General features: G+C 44.0%; 1 protein-coding gene and 1 long non-coding RNA gene across 2 annotated transcripts in view; one reads left to right on the forward strand and one right to left on the reverse strand.

The window, feature by feature from the left end:
* Nucleotides 1-2,338, reverse strand: part of LOC134958404 (uncharacterized) — a 182,667-nt gene extending 180,329 nt beyond the window's left edge. The window contains exon 1 of the long non-coding RNA XR_010186989.1: nt 2,183-2,338. This is a non-coding gene — a long non-coding RNA (uncharacterized LOC134958404). The remainder of the gene's footprint in view (nt 1-2,182) is intronic.
* Nucleotides 1-22,466, forward strand: part of CAMK1 (calcium/calmodulin dependent protein kinase I) — a 235,726-nt gene extending 213,260 nt beyond the window's left edge. Inside the window, exons 10-12 of the mRNA XM_063940983.1 lie at nt 6,928-7,015; nt 10,023-10,155; nt 17,846-22,466. Of these exons, the coding sequence (XP_063797053.1) occupies nt 6,928-7,015; nt 10,023-10,155; nt 17,846-17,949 (325 nt within the window). The 3' untranslated portion in view covers nt 17,950-22,466. The remainder of the gene's footprint in view (nt 1-6,927; nt 7,016-10,022; nt 10,156-17,845) is intronic.
* Nucleotides 22,467-23,033: the final 567 nt, after the last annotated feature.

Raw genomic sequence — 23,033 nt, forward strand, 5'->3', positions numbered from 1 at the left:
TGGTCTCTGGTACTGCAGGGCAAGGTCCCCCTTGTAAGGCCGCCTGTATTCAGCCCTGTGACTTTACAAACACTTGAGTAATCTACATTTCTTTATACAGACCACGTTAGTTAAGAAAAAGTGTACTTATTACAGGATATATTGTACGAATAATCTGATATATAGCTCCGGTTTAGGACCGTGCTGTGTGTGATATATATATATATATATATTAGTCCAGTGCAGTTTTATTGTCATAACTATCTACATTGCCTGTGACTGTGTGTGCCTGCATCTGCTATGTGGTTTTTCACTTTTCAGTGCTTCCCAGATACACCTAACACTATATTCTGCACCCTAAGGGAATAGGTGCGCCAGGGTCATATATATATATATATATATATATATGTGTGTGTGTGTATATGTATGTATGTGTATATATATATATATATATATATAGTGCATCACAGTATTTACCCATTACATGTATTCTACTCTGTACTCAGTCACATAATTCCGGATTTAATCGCTGGTGTTGTGTACTGTGTCTACAGTCACATGCTAACGGTTTTAATCGAAGGTATTGTACTCTGTCTGGCTTTATCGTACTAAATCGCTCTGTTGTTGCATTTGTGTACAATGTCTAACAAGAAGGGCAGTAAGTCTGTGGACGCTCCTGCATTATGCAGAGCATGCGCCAAGGATTTACCAGAGGGGGAAGCTGGGTATGATGGTATGTGTATTATGTGTCATAAATCTCCCAGTCAGTCCGCAGCTCCTGTAACCAATCAGGAGTCACCATGGGCTGCGTTCACAAACCCACTGGGTACTCTGTTGGAACGGCTTATGCCCCTTATGGGACCACCTGTGCCATTACAGCCACAAATTGTCCCTATGGTTAATCCGCCTTGGGCGGAAAATTTGTCTAACCAGTTGCAGCAATTAACTCATTCCTTGGACATGCAAAAATCTACTCCAGGTCATTCTCGTGTCTCTGGGTCATCTAAGCGGGCTGCTTCCTCCTCACAATCCACTAATCTCTCAGATGTTTCATCTGAAGAAGAGGGGGAGCATACTGTCCTGTCAGACACTGAATCAGGTGTTTCTAGCAAGGATTCTCCATTGCAAATTGATGTCCCTGCCCTTGTCGTTGCTATTAAGAAAATCCTACAAATCACTGATGATGAGGATTCCACTATTGCAGCTAAGAAAACTGATATGTTCAAACGGCAGAAGGTGGTTAAAAATCTATTTCCCTATTCTGACCATTTGGTGGACATCAGGCAGGAACCCTAGTCTAATCCAGGGAAGAAATTCCCTCTGTCTAAACGGGCCTTGGCTCGCTATCCTCTCCCTGCAGAGTTATGTAACAAGTGGCAGTGGCAAACGCAGGATTTTCATGGGGGGGTTTCCGTGCGCGCGCGTGTATGTGTGTGTGTGCTCGTAATTGAGTAGCCAGCACACTGCACAAGCTGTGTGTGTGTGTGTGTGTGTGTGTATGTATGTATATATATATATATATACACACATATACATACGTACATACACACACACACACACACACACACACACACACACACACACACACACACACATATACATACACACACACACAAAACATCTGTACATAGACATACACACATACTGTACACATCATACATGTGTACACACACAGTTTACATGCACACATCATACACACACACACACAGTATACATACTAACAGTATACATACAAACATAGTATACATGCACACAGCCACACACGCACAGTATACATGCACACAACACACACACAGTACACATGCATACAGCATATATACATACACACACAGCATACATAGTTACACACTATACATGCACACAGCATACTGTACATACACACAGTATACATGCACACACATTACACATGCATACAGCATACATACATACACACACAGCATACATAGTTACACACTATACATGCACACAGCATACTGTACATACACACAGTATACATGCACACACATTACACATGCATACAGCATATATACATACACACTATATATGCACACAGCAAACATACATAGTTACACACACACACACACACACACACACACACACACACTATACATGTACTTAGCATACATACATTAATACACACACACTATACATTTTACATAGCAATACACACATCCATTAACATTGAACAGAACCCCCTCCTCACCTTACACTACAGTGGGAGCCGAAAACAGCAGACACTGCCTCACGTAGCTCTGTCTCATGGCCCCTTGAACTGCCTGAGAGGAGCTGCGCGCTTCCGCTGCAGCTCCCCCTACAGGCAGCCAGCAGCGGCAGCAGCCAGGTTCACACTGTCACTCGGACAGTGTAAAAAGGAGGGAGCTGCTGCATAAGCTTCTCCTCATTTAAAAAAAAAAAAGAAAAAATCGGACAGGAGCGCCGATGGATCGGAGACCAGGGGGGGTTTCTAGGTACTCGGAAACCCCCCCTGCGTGCGCGTATGAGTGGGAAAATTCACCGCTGGTGGATTCACAGGTCACCCGCCTAGTGGTGTCATCCGCTCTGCCTGTCACCACTGTCACTTCACTGAAGGAACCAACAAAAAAGTGTGTGGAGGGATGCCTGAAATCTATTTACTCCCTTACAGGTGCTGTACATAGACCCACTATTGCTGCCTCTTGGGCTGCAATAGGAATTGAAGCATGGGTTCAGGCATTAGAGGAAGAGCTGCCCGAGGCTATATATGACAATGCCAGACAGTACCTGTCTCACATTACCACTGCTGCCAATTTCATTTAGGAGACGTCCTCTGAGGCGAGTGTGTTGGCAGCCAAGGCGTCGACTACGTCTGTCCTGGCTCACCGTATTCTGTGGTTGAGGTCATGGAAGGTTGGACCTAGATTCCAAAAAGACCTTGGAGGTACTCCCCTTCACTGGGGACATTTTGTTTGGTGAAGACCTAAATAAAATTGTGTCTGAATTGGTGGCTGCTAAGACTGCCTTTCTCTCAAATAATAATCCTTCTGCACAGAAGGCTAAAGGTACCGCTTTTCGTTCCTTTCGTCCCCAAGGGAAAGCAAAAGGTCAGGCATGCCCAAGACAATCTCGTGCTCCCAAAACCACTAAGCCAAAGGCAAAGCAGTCCTGGGCGACCCGTCAGCCTGCTTCTAAACAAGACACGCCTGCCGCATGACGGGGCGGGCCTCCCCCTGGGGGACTCCTGGGTGGAAGGGTCCTGCTGAATATCAAACAAGAAGGAGGATTTCTACTTCGATGGGGTAATTCCAAGTTGATCGCAGCAGGAATTTTGTTAGCAGTTGGGCAAAACCATGTGCACTGCAGGGGAGGCAGATATAACATGTGCAGAGAGAGTTAGATTTAGGTGTGGTGTGTTCAATCTGCAATCTAATTTGCAGTGTAAAAATAAAGCAGCCAGTATTTACCCTGCACAGAAACAAAATAACCCACCCAAATCTAACTCTTTCTGCACATGTTATATCGGGTTCAGTATGGTATGCCGGCGGTCGGGCTCCCGGCGACCAGCATACCGGCGCCGGGAGGCCGACCGCCGGCTTACCGACAGTGTGGCAAACGCAAATGAGCCCCTTGCGGGCTCGCTACGTGCGCCACGCTATTTTATTCTCCCTTTAGGGGGGTCGTGGACCCCCACGAGGGAGAATAAGTGTTGGTATGCCGGCTGTCGGGATTCCGGCGCCGGTATACTGTGCGCCGGGATCCCGTCAGTCGGCATACTGAAGACCACCCGTTATATCTGCCTCCCCTGCAGTGCACATGGTTTTGCCCAACTGCTAACAAAATTCCTGCTGCGATCAACTTGGAATTACCCCCCTAGTCGCTCCGGCGTGGCCCAGACAGCATTGGATCTCAGACCTATCGACAGAGCGTCCTCTTGTACTTCCTCAGTGCCTAGACCTCCTCGTACAGGGCCCTTGTCTTTATCTGGACCAGGTGGTGTGGTTCTTGAAGCTTCACTCCTGAGAGCCAAAGGATTCTCCTAGGTGGTCATCCACATTATGTTAAAAGCCCGTAAACCGACTTCAGCTCGGATTTATTACAGGGTCTGGAATTCTTACTTCACCTGGTGTGCTGATAAGAATTATGATGCATACAGATTCAGAACTTCCAGAATTCTGTCTTATCTGCAAAGAGGCCTGGACTTAGACCTTCATCTGGCCTCCCTCAAGGTTCATATATCTGCCTTGTCGGTATGGTATCAGAGAAAAATTGTGCCTATGCCTGACGTTCATACATTCACTCAGGGTGTCTTACGGATTCAGCCTCCCTATGTTCCACCTGTGGCTCCATGGGATCTGTCTGTTGTCTTTGTCCTGAATGCCCTGCAAGAGTCTCCATTTGAACCTCTTGACACAGTGGACCTTAAATGGCTCACAGCCAAGGTCTTGTTTTTACTGGCTATTGCCTCTGCTAGAAGGGTGTTGGACTTAGGCTGATTGTCCTGTCATCCACCCTTTCTAATATTTCATCGTGACCGGGCAGTTCTTAGAACTCGCACAGGCGATTTACCTAAGGTGGTGTCATCTTTTCACCTTAACCAAGAGATTGTGGTTCCGGCCTTTATCTCTTCTGATTTGTCCTCCAACGAGCGGTCTTTGGATGTGGTACGGGCTCTCCGTATGTATGTGGAGAGGACTGCCTCAATCAGGAGGTCAGACTCCCTTTTTGTCTTGTTTGGTTTTCACAAACGTGGCTGGCCTACGAATAAGCAAACCTTGGCCAGATGGATTAGAATGCTGATTGCACAAGCTTATACGGAGGCTGGTCTCCCAGCTCCTGCTGCTATTAATGTCCATTCTACTCGGTCTGTTGGACCTTTTTGGGCGGCTCGCCATGGTGCGTCTGCAGAACAATTGTGCAAGGCGGCTACGTGGTCCTCTGTGAAAGCGTTTATTAGGTTCTATGCCTTTGATACTTCCGCCTCCCAGGTTGCTTCCTTTGGACGCTGGGTTCTCATACCCGCTAAGGCGCATCCCCTCCCTTGAGGAACTGCTTTAGGACATCCCCGATGTTTCCCTGTGGAAACCAATGTAACCTGCTGCAGAAAAGGAGAGTTATGGTAGACTTACCATTCTTAACTCTCTTTCTGCGAGGTACATTGGGTTCCATTGGGCGCACCTAGCTTCTATGAGTTTGTATGGCATTAGCCACTGGTCCCTTCTCCTGTCGTGAGAATGTGGTTCTATGTGACTAACATTTACCTTCTCTATTACCTGCTTCTGCATTGGACTGGTTAACGAAACTGAGCTCACAGTGCCTGGAGGCGGGGTTATAGAGGAGGCCCCATTGCTTCCTGGGACAGCCTAAAGCTTTAGCCCGTTGGTGCCTCTGGATCAAGATCCACTCTACCCCTATGTTTCCCTGTGGAACTCAATGTACCTTGCAGAAAGAGAGTTAACAATGGTAAGTCTACCATAAGCCTGGCAGCTCCCAAAAACTGCAAAATGGACAAAAACAGTCGTTCATCCAAGTCGGTCAAATTTGTATTTAACCAATTTGTATGAATGACAGGTTTTGTTAGTTTTCCAGTGTTTGGGAGCAAATGGTAGATTGCCATTTGCTCTCATCCATTACCAGATTTTCATTCCAACCAGCTAGGTCTGGCAGATTATCTGCCAGATAATTGTATAGTGTGTACCTAGCTCTTTCCTTTTACCTCTATTTAGTGTTTTCATATCTGCAGTTTTGTGCCTGCGACAATGGCCTCCGTGCCCCCTAAGCCGTAGAATGACTGACATGCTGCAGCCGTTTGGGGGCCAGAAGGGGCAGAGACGGCCAGCACTACAGAATGGGGGCATGTCTGCCCAGTTTCTGAGTGTGCCTAGGCCAATGGCTCCGCCCTTGCATACAACCTCACTGGCCCCGGCAGCGTGAAAACACCAGCCAACCTGAGTAACCTAAGGGTTACTTAAATGATTGATGTTCACGCAGATGTAGCCCAGATACCTGTTGGCAAATACCACAGCTGTCACTATGTATAGCTTTGCGTGTCACAGGTGACAGGCCCATTTATTCTGACTACAAATATGCGAATTTATGTTTAGAATAAGAACGTGTCACATTCCTAAGACGTAGAACGTGGACGTCAGGCAGCTCCGACCTACTTACAGCCCTCCATATATTGCAGTGTATAGGTGCACTTGCAGAAAATGCTCTGTTCGGGAGCATACAAGGAATTTGTCTGTACGACAAACGTTCCCAGCCAGCTGTAGATCACCTGGGACCTATGAGGACACCTATTACATGGACTGATTGCAAGTCTAATGGAAAGAGAAATCTGCATTCCCCCTTACTCATTATAACTCTCCCCCCCCCCCCACCCCCCTCCATCCACACATATTATAAAACAGAAGGTAGTTCAGTCATAAGTCCGTAAATATGGGAACCTCAAATGTACAATAGGTCAGACTGTATCCTCTGCATATATATCACACTGTGTATACCTTAGTTCCACAATCTACACAAAATACATTCTGATTTGACGCCTTAACTTGGCCAGGTCACCTTAACATAATATACACACCCCAAAAGTTTATTTACAGGGTCTAATGTCATTATTATTATTATTATTATTATTATTATTATTATTATTTATTTGTAGTTAGACCCTGTGATTTATATAAAACCATCACTTACCTTTTAATCATTGGTTGGATACTCTTTTAGAATGTATCTAACAACTCTTCTGTCACATCTGGGAGATGGTAGCAGCTGTTAGATACACTTTAATAGCAAAGGAATCTAGAACAATCACAAAGTGATTATTTTATATAAATGACCCTTCAGTTATAAACTGTATATTATCTATATGTGACCTATATAGTATGACAATTGTATTTGTTGTTTGTGAAGTAAATGTTTATCATCTATATACTGCTTATATTGTGTAATTTGTTAATGTCATACCTGCCACAGGATTGGCGGGGACACAGCACTGGATAAGAATATTCATGAATCTGTCAGTGAGCAAATCAGAAAAAACTTTGCCAAAAGCCGCTGGAAGGTGAGTTCCCCTGATCTGCCCCTATAATCAGCACAAAGGAAAATGTATGTATTTGGGTTCTATATAAAAACAAATCTGAACAGCTAAAATGTTTGTCAGTCTCATTGTTTAATTGTTTTGTGCTGCAAAAATGAATCCATTGCAGTTACCTAGATCACCAGCAGAGGGTGATCTGCCTCCGCAAACATTCTAATTCCTCTCCTGGCACAAAGTGGAAACTCAGACACATTTATTATCAGTCGCAGATTTATTAGTTTGTCTTGGAGAATAAACCAACAGACGTTAACACTTTCTGGCCCCATAAATCTTTGATTTAATTACTTTTTTTTTTCATCCTAATGAGCAGTATGAGAGTAAAATAACAAAACGCTATTTTGGTATTGAAAGATATAAATCAAATCACAGAATCCATTGGCTAAAATGTTTTACATTCTGTTTGTAGTTGGAAGGAGCAGCAAATTGTCTCCCATGAACGTCTTTTCTCCTGTGGATGTGTGGATATGTGGACACTTACTGTACACTTATATTCTCAATATACTGTACACACATATTCTCCTGATATATGGACACTTACTGTACACACACATTCTCAATTTTGAAGTAGATGGGCAAAGTAACAAAGTAAACATCTTGTAGCCAATCAGATCATTGAAAGGTTCACGGTGTCACAAAATATTTTCAAAACATAAGTGTACTGATCTTTTGGGGCAGTACGGATGGTGTAATGGTTAGCATTACTGCCTCACAGCACTAAGGTCATGGGTTCGATTCCCACCATGGCTCTAACTGTGTGGAGTTTGTATATTCTCCCCGTACTTGCGTGGGTTTCCTCCGAGTACTCCGGTTTCCTCCTACATTCCCAAAAAAATACTGGTAGGTTAATTGGACTCCAACACAAATTAACCCTAGTATGAATGTGTGCTCGTGTACATGTGATAGGGAATATAGATTGTAAGCTCCACTGGGGCAGGGACTGATGTGAATGGCCAAATATTCTCTGTAAAGCGCTGCAAAATATGTGTGCGCTATATAAATAACTGGTAATAATAAATAATCTAGTGGGAGCTGTGAGGCCGGGAAGCTCACAGACTGAGCGTTATATAGTGGAAGGAGCAGGGTACCCCAGCAGCACAGAGTATATCAGGAGATGAGTGATGTGTCAGTGAGGACAGGGCTGCATGTGACAGGGGCAGTGACATGATGTGAGAATGGATTCAGCAGGAAGCCACAGCCTGGGAGTTATTTAGTGGAAGGAGCAGGGTCCCCAGCAGCACAGAGTATATCAGGAGTTGAGTTCTGTGTCAGTGAGGACAGGGCTACATGTGACAGGAGCAGTGACATGATATGAATAGGGGAAAGGAGGCAGCAAGAAGTCACAGACGGAGAGTTATATAGTGGAAGGAGCAGGGTCCCCAGAAGTACAGAGTATATGAGGAGATGAGTGATGTGTCAGTGAGGACAGGGCTGCATGTGACAGAGACAGTGACATGATGTGAGGAGGGGAATAGAGGCAGCAGGAAGCCACAGACTGAGAGTTTTATAGTGGAAAGAACAGGGTTCCCAGAAGCACAGTATATTAGAAGATGAGTGATGGGTTAGTAAGGACAGGCTGCATGTGACAAGGGTAATGACATTATGTGAGAATGGAGGCAGCAGGAAGCCACAGCCCGGGAGTTATTTAGTGGAAGGAGCAGGTTCCCCAGCAGCACAAAGTATATCAGGAGTTGAGTTATGTGTCAGTTAGGCATAGGCGTGCGTACGGGGGGTGCCTGGTGCGCACAGGCACCCCCTAATGTCCGGCAACCCCGCACACACACGCACGCCTGTTGCTGCTGCCGCCGATTCCCGTCTCAGTCTGACGCTGAACTTGAAGGGAGGAGAGCGCTGCGCGCGTCTCTCCTGCCCCTCACTGTGTGTCCCCGTCTCCGGCAGTCATTTACAATGTCTCTCGGCTGTCAGCCAATCAGAGCTCGCGGACTGGCTCTTGATTGGCTGCCGGCCCGTGAGCTTTGATTGGCTCACAAGCCGGCGCCATATTTCAAATGGCCACCGGAGATAGCCAGGGACTCAGTGAAGTGAGGCACAGGAGAGAGGCGCGTTGCGCTCTCCTCCCCTCAGTGGCAGAGACGGAAATCGGCGGCACTGGCAACAGAGGAGGGTGAGCACAAATAGTGGCATATGTATCTGACACCACTGGGGGCATTTATGTATCTGACACCACTGGGGGCATTTATGTATCTGGCACCACTGGGGGCATTTATGTATCTGACACCACTGGGGGCATTTATGTATCTGACACCACTGGGGGCATTTATGTATCTGACACCACTGGGGGCATTTATGTATCTGACACCACTGGGGGCATTTATGTATCTGACACCACTGGGGGCATTTATGTATCTGGCACCACTGGGGGCATATGTATCTGGCACCACTGGGGGCATATGTATCTGGCACCACTGGGGGCATATGTATCTGGCACCACTGGGGGAATTTATGTATCTGGCACCACTGGGGGCATTTATGTATCTGGCACCACTGGGGGCATTTATGTATCTGGCACCGCCGGGGGCATTTATGTATCTGGCATCGCTGTGGGCATATGTTTATATTGCTTTGAGTGCCAATAGGTGGTGCTAGACACGCCCAATAGGCGGTGCTAGACAAGCCCAGTAGGTCATGCCACACACACCCCTCCGACTGTGCACCCCCTAATAAAATGTTCTGCGCACGCATATGAAGTTAGGACAGGGCTGCATGTGGCAGGGGCAGTGAGAATGATGTGAGGAGGGAAGTGGAGGCAGCAGGAAGCCATAGAGTGAGAGTCATATAGTGGCACAAACCAAAGTGATATATATATATATATAGGTTTCTGTCACACTTATGCACCTTAAAGTCACCCCTGTGCAATAAGTCCTTAATATCGTTCCCGTCCCCCCCTCCGACTTACTGCACAGCTCTATTTATATGGACTGTATTTGACCTCTGATCTCTCCTTCCCATACAGCAAGCATTCAATGCCACAGCCGTGGTACGCCATATGCGCAAACTGCAATTGGGAACCAGTCAAGAGGGGCCCGGACAGACCACTCCCACCAGCCCATGCCATGGTAACCTATTGGTGCCTGGAGATAACCATGGTGAGTGAATTGGTGATAGTGAATTATACAGTAAATGCAGGATATGCTAATAAAATCAAGTACAATTTAATCCTTCATAACGTCATCCAATATAACATTATTCTGTATTGGCTGTGTTCTATAGGAATATGTACCGTACAGGGGTGATTTGAGTACAGTGTTCACTCTGCAATCCCAGGTGCGTGCTCCTCAATCAGTGCTCTGGTCCTGAAGAACATGCCTGTGATACAGGACAGGTTAATGCTATTCCCTAATGTCTCATCAACCACGGGTGACCCCAAGTAACTGTAGGACTGGCTAATGTCCTACATCCAGATGTCTGACAGAAGTGGCTTTATCAGCCAATGGTGGGAGTCCTGTAAGATGTTTTATGTAGAGATTTAGTTCCTGGAAAACTTCCAGATGCTCAGGAAGTACAGTAAGGGGTCATAAGAGGCTAATTATGGATTTACAAATTAGATGCTTTGCAGAATATATTTCTATGTATTTTCCAAGAGGTCACTGAGACAAGGCTTTGTTTTTGCATCTAGGAAACATATCTGCATCAGTGATTCCCAACCACGGTCCCCCGAGGCACACTCACAGTCCAGGTTTTAGTGATTTCCATGCTTGAACACATGGTACCAGCCAATCAGCTCCTGGCGGCCATGTTACAGGCTGTGTTTGAAAAATAGCAATTAGGAGCTGATTGGTTGGTACTTTATCTCCATCCAATTTACTACAGCTTCTAAAACAAGAGAATTGGTGATGTTGCCCACAGCAACCAATCAGTTGCTGTCTATCATTTTCTAAAAGGCAATAGAGAAATGAGAGACAGCATCTGGTTGCTAAGGGGAACATCACAAATTCTCTGTTTTAGAAGCTTTAGTAAATTTACCCCCAAGGCTTAGTACATAGACCCCTATGACAGCGGATGGCCATATTATACTATCCTAGCATTCATTGGTTAGGGCCCCAGCTCTGTAAATAATTATGATAACCACTACAAGGAGACATTTGTGAAACCATTGTACATATTACATATCAAATGTCACAACTGTAATGAGAGAGCACCCACATCTGTGACGCACAGAAGCGCATATTTGTTCTTTCACCGTTTCCTAAGTCACATCGTCTTTTTCTGCAATATGAGAGCAACTGTTCTGCTGCCATGGAAACGGCTTTACCCATACTGCATCGCTTCTTTCCAATAGCCACAGGATCTCAAGTGTTCTCTCGGCGGCCGGCACAAGAGATTTTATTTAATTTCTTCTTAAAAAACATTTTTCTTTCTTTTGCTTTTGTTTTAAATCTGAGTATGGTGGAATATTTTACCAAATATCTGGGCGTTGTGTTTCCTGATATTTAATTCTGTTTAAATCAAGTAATACAAAGGGAAATAAAATGATCAGCCTTGCAGGGTACTTCAGGGCAATGAACTTCAGAGGTTAAACAAAAAAAACCCAAACTGTTAAATATTGGATGCTGAACAAAAGGGATTGTGGCAGAAGCCCAAAACCACTGATCTGTTTAGTTGAATTTGCCATTTGACATCCAGGCAGTGATCTCATAGCGCTGACCGGGCCAGGATGATGTATGGGGAGACATTGGGGGTGATGTATCAAATCTTGGCAAGAGATAAAGTACCAACTAGTATATGTGCAAGTGCGCGACCAACAGCAGCAGGTAAGAGGAAGGTCAATTCCTCAAAAACTAGACATTAGAGAAAGAGAAATGTATACCAGCGCTGGCTGTGCAAATCAAAATTGAAAATACATTGACAGCAGATTAAAATAGTAATAATAATAATAATAATAAGGATGGTTTGTTCTATGTAAAAAAGTAACAATTTATTTATATATCACATATAACACTGCTAAAAAGAAGGAATTCCTTTTGCCACAAAGTGGCAGTAAAACTGAGATATATCTTTATCTGGTAAACTTTCATAGATTTCACATTCTCCTATATTAAAGTTTGTCCATTCCTATAGGCTAGGACAGCCTCCCTTTGTGCAATTCACTGTAGGTAAATAGTTACCGGGTCCCCACGTTGGTAAGCATCAGCCTCGGAGCAAGTCCATTTGTAGCTGTAGGGGTGTTGGTTAAACCGGTTAAAAGATTTGATTCAGTGATGGGAGCGAGGTCCAAAGATGTGCCGAAGGAAGACAGGCTTGGCAGGCCAAATGGAGAGTGGAGTCCAGATCGGATGAAGTAAGCTCAACGCGTTTCACTGGTACAGTCCAGTTTAATATAGGAGAATGTGAAATCTATGAAAGTTTACCAGATAAAGATATATCTCAGTTTTACTGCCACTTTGTGGCAAAAGGAATTCCTTCTTTTTAGCAGTGTTATATGTGATATATAAATAAATTGTTACTTTTTTACATAGAACAAACCATCCTTATTATTATTATTATTATTATTACTATTTTAATCTGCTGTCAATGTATTTTCAATTTTGATTTGCACAGCCAGCGCTGGTATACATTTCTCTTTCTATAAAGTACCAACTAATCAGCTTCTAATTTATGTTACAGGCTGTGCTTTAAAACTGACAGGAGCTGATTGGTTGGTACTTTAGCTCTCTCCAAGGCTTGATACATCTCCCCCTTTGCGGGTAAATAGCCTTCTGTGATATGGGTTAGTACTTGAGAGCAGTGTAGGTTTGTACTCTGCACGTGTCGGCCATAGGGAATCCTCCACTACCCATCTGCCCTGTGACTCCCTATTGAGCTGCAAAGTTGTGAACGCCATTGTGCAGTCAGTTGTCTCTGCTCACTGCAGTGAAAAGAGCTTATTGTGTTGGCCAAAGTTTGTTTGAGTTGTCTCCCTGCAGCCGCCATGCACACCTAAAATAACACTGTGGAAAGGGGGGGACAGCAGTGAGCCGTTACAAGTGTGTCCCGGCAGTACTTTCCCATCAATATGTATGTGAATGTGAGGTGAGGCCAGAGGTTGCCACCGGTGGGAATATCGGCTTAGTGTGATTCCAAGACACGGAGCGGAGGAATGTACCCTAGACCCATGTTAGCTGTACAATAAATACATACATAGCACAGTAATGAATCTGTTGGCTCAGCTGCTGTCCTGATGTAACCTTATCCCGAATCCCTCGCATTGCGTGGCTAACAGCCGACCGTTATGTGTAGCGCCTGAGGACGCCAACAGAAGTTACTTTTTTTTTAGAAAAATAAGTTACTTGAAAGAGTTTCTCATTACATCTAATTGTATTTTGCTTCAATGCACCACATCGAAGGAATTTACTGGGATGTGAAGCCCGCGTGTGCTTTTAGTATGGGCCGAGTGCGTTTGTTTTGTATGTTTTATGTTGCGTTAATGGGGGGGGGGGAAATGATGGTGCCTAAGTTTAACGTAGTGGTATATTGTTATAAATCCTTCATCCCGTCAATGTTCTACTATTCTCTGTACAGCGGCATGTGTCTTTTAATTTGACCAATATTTAAATAATTCTTTACAGTTCTAATTATCTGCCGTTACACTGAGTGTCCTCTTCTTATGGGCTCTTGCTTTTACATGTTTTTCCAAATCATAAAAACACACACACACAATACACACACACATACACACCACACTTAATCCAGTTTTGATCACTCCGATTGCGGTACATGTAGATTCTTTAGTATTATGGAAATCCGTTGTACAGCAAAGCCAAGGGAGCTTAGGATGTTGTATTCCAGTGGATTTACAAGTCACCCCGGGGATAAGTGCTGTATAAAGGTGTACGTAATCTGTTAATTGTATCGATCTTGCATAATCCCACAATCCTCGTAAATGGCCTCACTGTGGATATATGAGGATTGTAGGAGTCGTGTAACTGGGTAAACAGCTGAAGGGTTCTGTGGCGAAGTCCACTATGTGAAAGCCAAATTATGGTATTTCTGTTCAAATCTGCTTAACGAGAGTTGTAATATTTTGTGTGTAAGTATAGTGGCGGGATCCCATTAGGGGCTTACTTAGGGATGGATGTATCTTGTCTTCTAAAGAGTGAAGATTCCCATAGTAGCTTCTGATGTACGGTTCAAGAGGTCGATGAGAAGGAGCCAGGTTTAGTTTGAATCGCATTGTGCAGTAAATCTGCCTACCCCCGTTATGTCCTGTAATGGGCTGGGCTCCAAATGATTCTCAGTCCAGCGTCTAGAGGTGTAACCATTATGGTTGTTAATAATAATAATTTTATTTATAGAGCGCTCTTTCTCCAACAGGACTCAAGGCGCTTAGGTTAGAGCTACAATGTTGCCAGAAGCTCTCCACTGTACATGTTTTCCTTTAAAATGTTTCTTGGAACAGAAATTGTCCAATGCTGTAAGATAGTATTTCCTTAGACCAGAGGCTGCCAAACTCGGCCCTTAAGGCACCCAAAGAAACAGTCCCGGTTTTCAGTATATCCATGTTTGAGTACTGTTTATTTAATTAGTATCTCTGTCTATTGATTTAACCATCTGTGCTCAGCCATGAATATCCTTAAAACCTGGACTGTTAGGGTCCCCTGAGGACCACATTTGGTGACCACTGCTCAGACAACCAAAGAACGAGGGACTTGTTCCACATCCAAGGAGTAATGAATGGAGAAGAGCTTTTATTGTACTTTAAATACAGTATTATACTATAGTTTTTGTTTGCTGATTTAACCTCATCTGAGTGGGACACACCACACAAATCACTGTTCCGTGTCTCACACTGATGAGATCTCGTGAGACAGAAACAGCTATATGTGAGTTGATTAATGGCTTCTACATATCTGCTTGTATTAGTGCTATGAACAAGCAGTTCTGGAAATGTGCTTGGCCTAAAGCACCATAGAATAAGCTATTTTATTTTTGCTGCACAGGCTGTTCCATTTATATGTCAATGAAGCATGAATATCTTCTTGTTAGGAAGACTTATCAAAGGATGTAGAGCAACAGAAAGTGGAGAGAGATAAAGTACCAACCAATCAGCTCCTAACTGTAGTTTTTCAAACACAACCTGTAACGTGGTAGTTAGGAGCTGAATGGCAGGTACTTTATTTCTGTCCACATTATCTCTCCCCAAGGCTTAGTACACTGGTCCTCAAACGCAATCCTCAAGACCCCACACAAGTCACGTTTCCCAGGTCACCCGGAAGGTGCACTGTGTATCACCAACTGTCACATTTCAAAAATCTACTGGTGACCTGGAGAACATGGAACTGTGTGGGAATCCTGAGGATCGAGTTTGAGAACCTGTGGCTTAGTACTTATACCCCCAAAGTACCAACCAAGCAGCTCCTAGGGCGGTATTCAATTCTTTTCACCCCCTTCCACACCTGATCTGTTTCTGCTGACGGGCGTGGAATAATCATTTCAGATTGCTACCCATGGGGTAGCGAGGGCTCCCAACCCTTTACGCAGCTAAACCTGATTACTATGGGTGCGTTATGCGCAATAATGGGGATCACTTTAGAAAGAAGATTGGACGTGATATATCATTTAAATACCACTCCTAATGTAATTTTTCAGAAACAGCCTATAAAATGACAGGAGCTGATTGGGATGGTACTTTATCTCTCTCCGATCAGTAATAAATTGCCTCCTAAATACTGGAACACCAGAGATAAGTTAAATCTGTAAAATCAAAAACTTTACATACCGGTGTTTGAGATTGTAACAAAGAACTAGAATAATGCATTGGGCTATATTCACTGTGCATCACTTTTCACCCCCCCCCCCCACCTCCCCCCCCCCCCCCACACACACACACACCGTCATTAGTGTCTGTTGAATGTAGAAGCACAAAAATATCCGTTTTATATTGAATATAATAGCTCTTTTAAATCTAGTGCCCAAGACAGCGGAAGACGCGGCGGCTTCGGAAAAAGCTGCATAATAAATTTAGCTCAGTAGCTGTATTGCAGGCCTGGCCAACCTGCGACTTTCCAGCTGTTGTGAAACTACACAGCCCAGCATGCCCTGCCACAGTTTTAGCATTCCTCAACAGCAAAACTATGGCTAGGCATTCTGGGAAGTGTAGTTTCACAACAGCTGGAGAGCCACAGGTTGGCCAGGCCTGCTTTATTGGGTATAGAAAAAAACAAGAATGTGAGACAGCGCTAATTGCTTTGACGTTTTTTATATAGTTAAAACACAATTTCACAATAACACATATAAATACCGGGCAGTATTATTTAAAATATACATATAATCTAAGTGACTACTAAAAAAATCAATATAGCTTATCCCTTTAAGGAGCTGCTGAATATAATACTGCAGTGTTATATTGCAGAGATATCACTCTATCCTTTCTGGAGGCAAATGGATCAATGAAATTTGCAAATTAAAGTCCCACTGTAGATATTTCCAACACAGTTCTTTATGGGTACAGCATGCACCTCTACCAATCAATTTCAAAGATGGTATGCAGTTCTTATTGCGTGCCAAACTGGGGTAGGGTATTAGCCATGTTGATAAAAAGCAAATCCTCCCAGCACTTGAATGACACCAAATAGGCTGTTGGTAGGTATAAAAACAGTTCTTTTAGGTGCACCATGCAAAGCACCAATTACCTCTCACAGCTGCTCCTCTCACTTGTGGCTCTGCCTGTGTTCTCAGGCTGCAGTGTGGAGTCCGTTGTATTCCCCCTTAGCACTGGGGTATTGTATTGAATGTGCGCCGGCCGGCTGGCAGACAATGCTGCAAATGTGGCAGTGTATCTCTCCCGGATGTCTTGCTCGTGACAAACGCGTTTCTCCGCCTCCTAATTAGCATCGGCGGCTTCCTCAGTGTCACGGATGCTAATTAGGCCGCCGATGCTAATTAGGAGGCGGAGAAACGCGTTTGTCACGAGCAAGACATCCGGGAGAGATACACTGCCACATTTGCAGCATTGTCTGCCAGCCGGCCGGCGCACATTCAATACAATACCCCAGTGCTAAGGGGGAATACAACGGACTCCACACTGCAGCCTGAGAACACAGGCAGAGCCACAAGTGAGAGGAGCAGCTGTGAGAGGTAATTGGTGCTTTGCATGGTGCACCTAAAAGAACTGTTTTTATACCTACCAACAGCCTATTTGGTGTCATTCAAGTGCTGGGAGGATTTGCTTTTTATCAACATGGCTAATACCCTACCCCAGTTTGGCACGCAATAAGAACTGCATACCATCTTTGAAATTGATTGGTAGAGGTGCATGCTGTACCCATAAAGAACTGTGTTGGAAATATCTACAGTGGGACTTTAATTTGCAAATTTCATTGATCCATTTGCCTCCAGAAAGGATAGAGTGATATCTCTGCAATATAACACTGCAGTATTATATTCAGCAGCTCCTTAAAGGGATAAGCTATATTGATTTTTTTAGTAGTCACTTAGATTATATGTATATTTTAAATAATACTGCCCGGTATTTATATGTGTTATTGTGAAATTGTGTTTTAACTATATAAAAAACGTCAAAGCAATTAGCGCTGTCTCACATTCTTGTTTTTTTCTGTTATCAAATTTGGGGGAATTGGAACTTAATCCCCGAGACTAGCTGCTAATACTTTGTGGACGGTGGCGCCAGGTGTATACAGTTTTTGTAACGCTTATTGGGTATAGGCAAGAAACTGTATGATGCTTACAGGTCCCTTTAAGGCATAAGAATGATACTTCCCCATTTGTTATGTACTCAACGGAGAGGTCTTTGGTTATCATTGAAAACTGTCTCATTAATTTGTTCTCCTTTTATTGCAGGCTCCCTTTCAGAGAATTGTCAAGAACGTTGTTCTCAGAAGGCTCCGGAGAGCAACTCCCTGGGCTACAGCTCCCACCACTGTCCTCAATCAAACCGGGTCTAAAGCTGTCAATCGTGCATCAAGGATGCGGTGTCACTGAGAATAAAGGCGGCCGCCACTCTGCGTATTCATCCGGGGCTGGCTGGCTGAGAAGGGCAGACCTTCAGCAAGGACAGGCCTTTCCTAGGAAACCGCGGGGGGTGGGAGTGGGAAGAGAGGGTACTGAAAGAGGGAAAAGCGGGCCTTTCTGTTTGCTTGTGTATGTGAGTGCGTATGTATGACGGTGGCAGACGCATGGGCCTCGAGATGAGACAGACATATTTACGGATAGTCAAAGGGCGTCTTTCTTGTACTAATTTTGTAAAATGTTGCCTGCACATTATATGTAAGGGAGGGAGTGTTTAATTTTTTTCTTTCTGTATCGCGGTGAAGACTATCGCTGTTGTGTTACTTGGCTTCCAGTGAAGACTTATTTTTTGTTACCGGGAAGAAAGTGAGGTCATGAAACGTCCTAATGACTCCTAGCTGGTTCACGGAAAATGCAGAGGAACACTAGGCAGAAGGGTATAACCTTTTGCAGTTTGGGGACCATGAAACCAATCTAGAATGACCTGGTTCTTCTGAACCTTTCCGGCAGAGGGATCGACGTTGGTGAAAGTCTTACTCGTTCTTCCAGGCTGTGAGCGGAGACTCAGCTTTTTCAGACATGTTTGCGGTGATGGCGGCGGAAAACCAATTTTACGGGTGTAGAAATGAAGTCTTGACAACATTCCACAAGAAACGCGCCCGCGTTCCTTGCAAGGCCTTCTGGGTATTTCTACATTTTTCTGATGACTCTGTTTTGTGTTCAGTGGTGTAAAAATGCAAACCGTACTACGTATGGGAATTTTGAACGTTTTATAGTGACACATCTGCTAGGCCAACCAGTGTTCGCCAGTAAACCCAATACGGGTACATGTGCTGGGTGAGGAATTGGCTTCTGTGAATGTATTTCACTGTGGGTCGGTGTGATCAACCTATACTATCCCCCCAGGTCCTATAACACCATTCTCAAACTTCTGCTGTTGGTAAACAATACCGTCTGGTGCTAATACAATTCAGCTAGATTAGCGTTGTAGACCCATGACATAGCCGATGATAAGTTCTTAACAGTGAACAGTGTTCGCAATATTTAAAAAAATAAATAAAAAAAAATCAAGATTTATTCTATTGTTCAATAGGAAAAAAATACACTAAGGAACTATTTTTACTGTTTCTAAACGATCTACTCCTATGTAATCAAATTTGTAGCAAAAAAAAGTAACTCTCCACTGTGCCCTTAATTAAATAGTGTATTGATGTTAACCGAATTATCAGCAGAGACATTTTAAAGTCTACCATTGGACATTTTGTTGCAGTTTTATTTTATTTTTAAGACAAAAATAAAATCAGTTTGAATGTTTTAACAATTGGGGTGGTGGGGGGGGCATTGTTATTATATTGGTGGAAAGTTGCACCAAAAATATCAAATGACTGTAAGCTGAAAGGGGGTGGAATAGGTGTGTGCGGGGATCTGGAGATGACACGTGAGGAATGCAGGTTGCCCTATGGGTATAAGACGAATCTGGACTAGGCTTTTAGGTCAGCCCTAGGCAGGTCAGCAATTGCTCCTTGCATACAGCTGCAGAAAAGCTTGTATTTATGTTAGGCTGTAAGCCAAGTAACTGTAATTGTCGTGTGTCTCCCCCCCACCCCCCTCTTGTAACACACTACCACAGGGCACTCCAGCTGTCGTAGAACCATAAATCCCAGCATGCCCTGCCACAATTTTTGCTTTTAGAGTATGCTAAACTGTAGCAAAGCATGATGGGGTATGTAGTTCATCAACAGCTGGAGTGTCGGAGGTTGCATACCCCGCACTACCATATCCAACACCAGTAGGGAATATTGCCAATATCAAACTTTTCTCATAATGAGCAATTACTTATTCACTGAATAAATCAATCTAGACAATATTCTGCTTCCAATACCTAAAGTTCTATGAATGCATGGAAACCTTTAATTACTGACCTATTGTTTAATGTGTATCTCAGCCATAATGCCTATATACCATGTATTACAAGTAATTAAGGGCGAAATTGATCAAACCTTCTAAAGAAGGACGATAAGATAACTAATCAATTGCTATAGGCAACTTCTCCACTTCATCTCTCTTGAATGTTTAATACACCTCTCCTTATATGAGTTATATGTCGCTACACCAGTGTTTGAGGGACATAGGAAATGTTAGCTCTCTATGCCAGCACCTGATGGTCAGTGAGTATACTAATGAAGAGATGTATCAATCCTTGGAGAGAGACAGTGGCGTAAGTTCATCCCAGTTGCCCGGAGGCAAGATAAATATTGGGGCCCCCCTCTATTTCCTATATCAAGATAAGTGTGTGTGTGTGTGTGTGTGTGTGTGTGTGTGTGTGTAGCAGCAGCAGGCACTTTACTGATGGAGCTATTTGCTCCTGTAGAGGAAACATGAGAATTATAACTATATGAAGTTACGTGTAATTGTCAGAGAAGTATCTTCCTATAGTTAAAATTCTCATATTTCCTATACAGGCGGAAACAGCTTCATCAGTAAGGTGTCTGCTTCCAGTGTAATAGGTTGTGGTTTCTAATCCTGGGTGTGACACTTGTAAAATGTGTATAATAAAGAGGGTGTGATTTGTAAGGTGCAGGGACCAGTGAGGAAGTTGGCCACTGAAAAGATAGCGGCAGCTATCAATTAACTTAATTCACTGGTGTCACAGAATGGGAGCAGAGGTGCCCCCCTTCAGAGCAGGAGCCCGGCGGCAGATGACTCCGTTGCCTCCCAGAGTTCTGCCTCTGGAGAGAGATAAAGTGCCAATCAATCAGCTTCTTGCTATCTTTTTTTTTTTTTGCCTGTAAAATGACAGAACTGTATATCTGTCCGCTTTCTCTCCAGTGCTTGATGCATCTCCCCCTATATTTCCAAATGATACATAAAGTGTATTTTATTGTGGCTGCCCCTAGTCGGGAATATTTGTTGAAGTAAAAATTAGAATTGATGGCAGAAGCAATTATTATAAGGGGCAGGCTACATTTAGCTATTCAGCTGTTGTGGCACTACATGTTGCAGCCTGCCCTGCCTGTTGGGATTCCACGTCTGTTTTAGAGCTTGATATATCTCCCCAAGTGGTAAGGACACTAGGAATAAACATGAAAGCTGGCGCACAGAAAAAAGCTGCTGTAACAGCAACAGACCATGGCCCTCATTCCGAGTTGATCGGTAGCAGCCGTTGTTCGATGCGTAGCGGTCATTTGAAAAAATGGCAAAACTATGCATGCGTATGGGCCGCAATGTGCACGCGCGGCGTACGGGTACAAACAGCATCGTTGTTTTGCACTGCTTCTAGCGACGATTCCATTCGCACAGCCGATCACAAGGAGATTGACAGGAAGTGGGAGTTTATGGGTGTCAACTCACCGTTTTCTGGGTGTGTTTGGAAAAACGCAGGCGTGTCCAGGCGTTTGCTGGGCGGGTATCTGACATCAATTCCAGGACCTTTGTGGCAGCAATCATCGCACAGAATAAGTAACTACAGGGCTGGTCTTGATCTGTACGCGCTCGGCTGCACAGGCGTTTGCACTCTTGCAAAGCGAAAATACACTCTCCCGTGGGCGGCGACTATGGTTTGCACGGCTGCTAAAAGTAGCTAGCGAGCGATCAACTCGGAATGAGGTCCCTTGTTCAGGTTAGAAAATTGATAGAAATGTCTACCTACTAGGTTACAGCATCTTTTTCCCTTTGTGCCAGTTCTTAAAGCCCCCTGCCATTGCTGCCATTACCTTGGAAGATTAGCGCCCTGGATTTATGCCGCTACAGTTGCATCTCTTCCTATTGCTCCTTATCGACTTTCACTGTCAACAAACTATATGTATTGCTGTCATAACAAATGTTTAATATTTAAGCTTGATGATGAGATTTGGGGGAGATGTATCAAGCATTAGAGAGATAAAGTACCAACCAATCAGCTCCTAACAGTCATTTTTCAAACAGCCTGCACAGCGATATTTAGAAGCTGATTGATGCTTTATCTCTCTCCAAGGTTTGTTACATCTCCCCCTAAGTTTAAATTCCCTGTAAAATAGAAGAGAGTGGCAATGTAGGTATAGCACAGGCTGCAGCAAACATTCTGTCCACACTTTATTATTTCTCATCTACAAAGACATGGCTATTTGCCACCTGGAATGCGAGTGCTGAGCTGTTGGTGTATCAATGCTGACCTGGAAACTTATCTTAAACAACTCTTACCTATTTCTAAATCATGCATTTTCATTTTAAAGCATGTTTAATGAGGATTTTTAAAGAAACAAAATATATTTAAAAAGTTTTAAAAAAGTTGTATATTTTATTGCTTGTTTTTGTACTAACGCCATTTGCTGCAAACCAGTCCAGCAGTGCTTTGTGTTGTAGGCCACTGCTGGCAGCAAAAAAAAGTTAAAATGGAGTTTTCATTGCTGATACGGTTAGAACTTCTTTGTTCTTTGTATATGTACATACATGTATAAAATGATGTTTTTCTGGAGCTGGTGTCCTTTGTCTCTGATTTGTTGCTTTACTTTAAAAGGTTTCTAATAGTCCTCTAATAAGATACAGTAATCCGGTCTGTTTCCCAGTAAACAGGCTTTAGCACAGTGTTTAGTGACAGAGCTTCCCTTTCTCTGAAAATGTCTTTATACGTGCTACACATTGCCCCACAGTGCCAGATACACATTGCCCCACAGTGCCAGATACACATTGCCCCACAGTGCCAGATACACATTGCCCCACAGTGCCAGATACACATTGCCCCACAGTGCCAGATACACATTGCCCCACATTGCCCCACAGTGCCAGATACACATTGCCCCACAGTGCCAGATACACATTGCCCCAGTGCCTGATACACATTGCCCCACAGTGCCAGATATACATTGCCCCACAGTGCCAGATACACATTGCCCCAGTGCCTGATACACATTGCCCCACAGTGCCAGATATACATTGCCCCACAGTGCCAGATACACATTGCCCCACAGTGCCAGATACACATTGCCCCAGTGCCCAATACATATTACCCCAGAGTGCCAGATACACATTGCCCCAGTGCCAG

Source organism: Pseudophryne corroboree, chromosome 9 (assembly GCF_028390025.1).
Source record: "Pseudophryne corroboree isolate aPseCor3 chromosome 9, aPseCor3.hap2, whole genome shotgun sequence".
In the NCBI taxonomy this organism is placed as follows: domain Eukaryota; kingdom Metazoa; phylum Chordata; class Amphibia; order Anura; family Myobatrachidae; genus Pseudophryne; species Pseudophryne corroboree.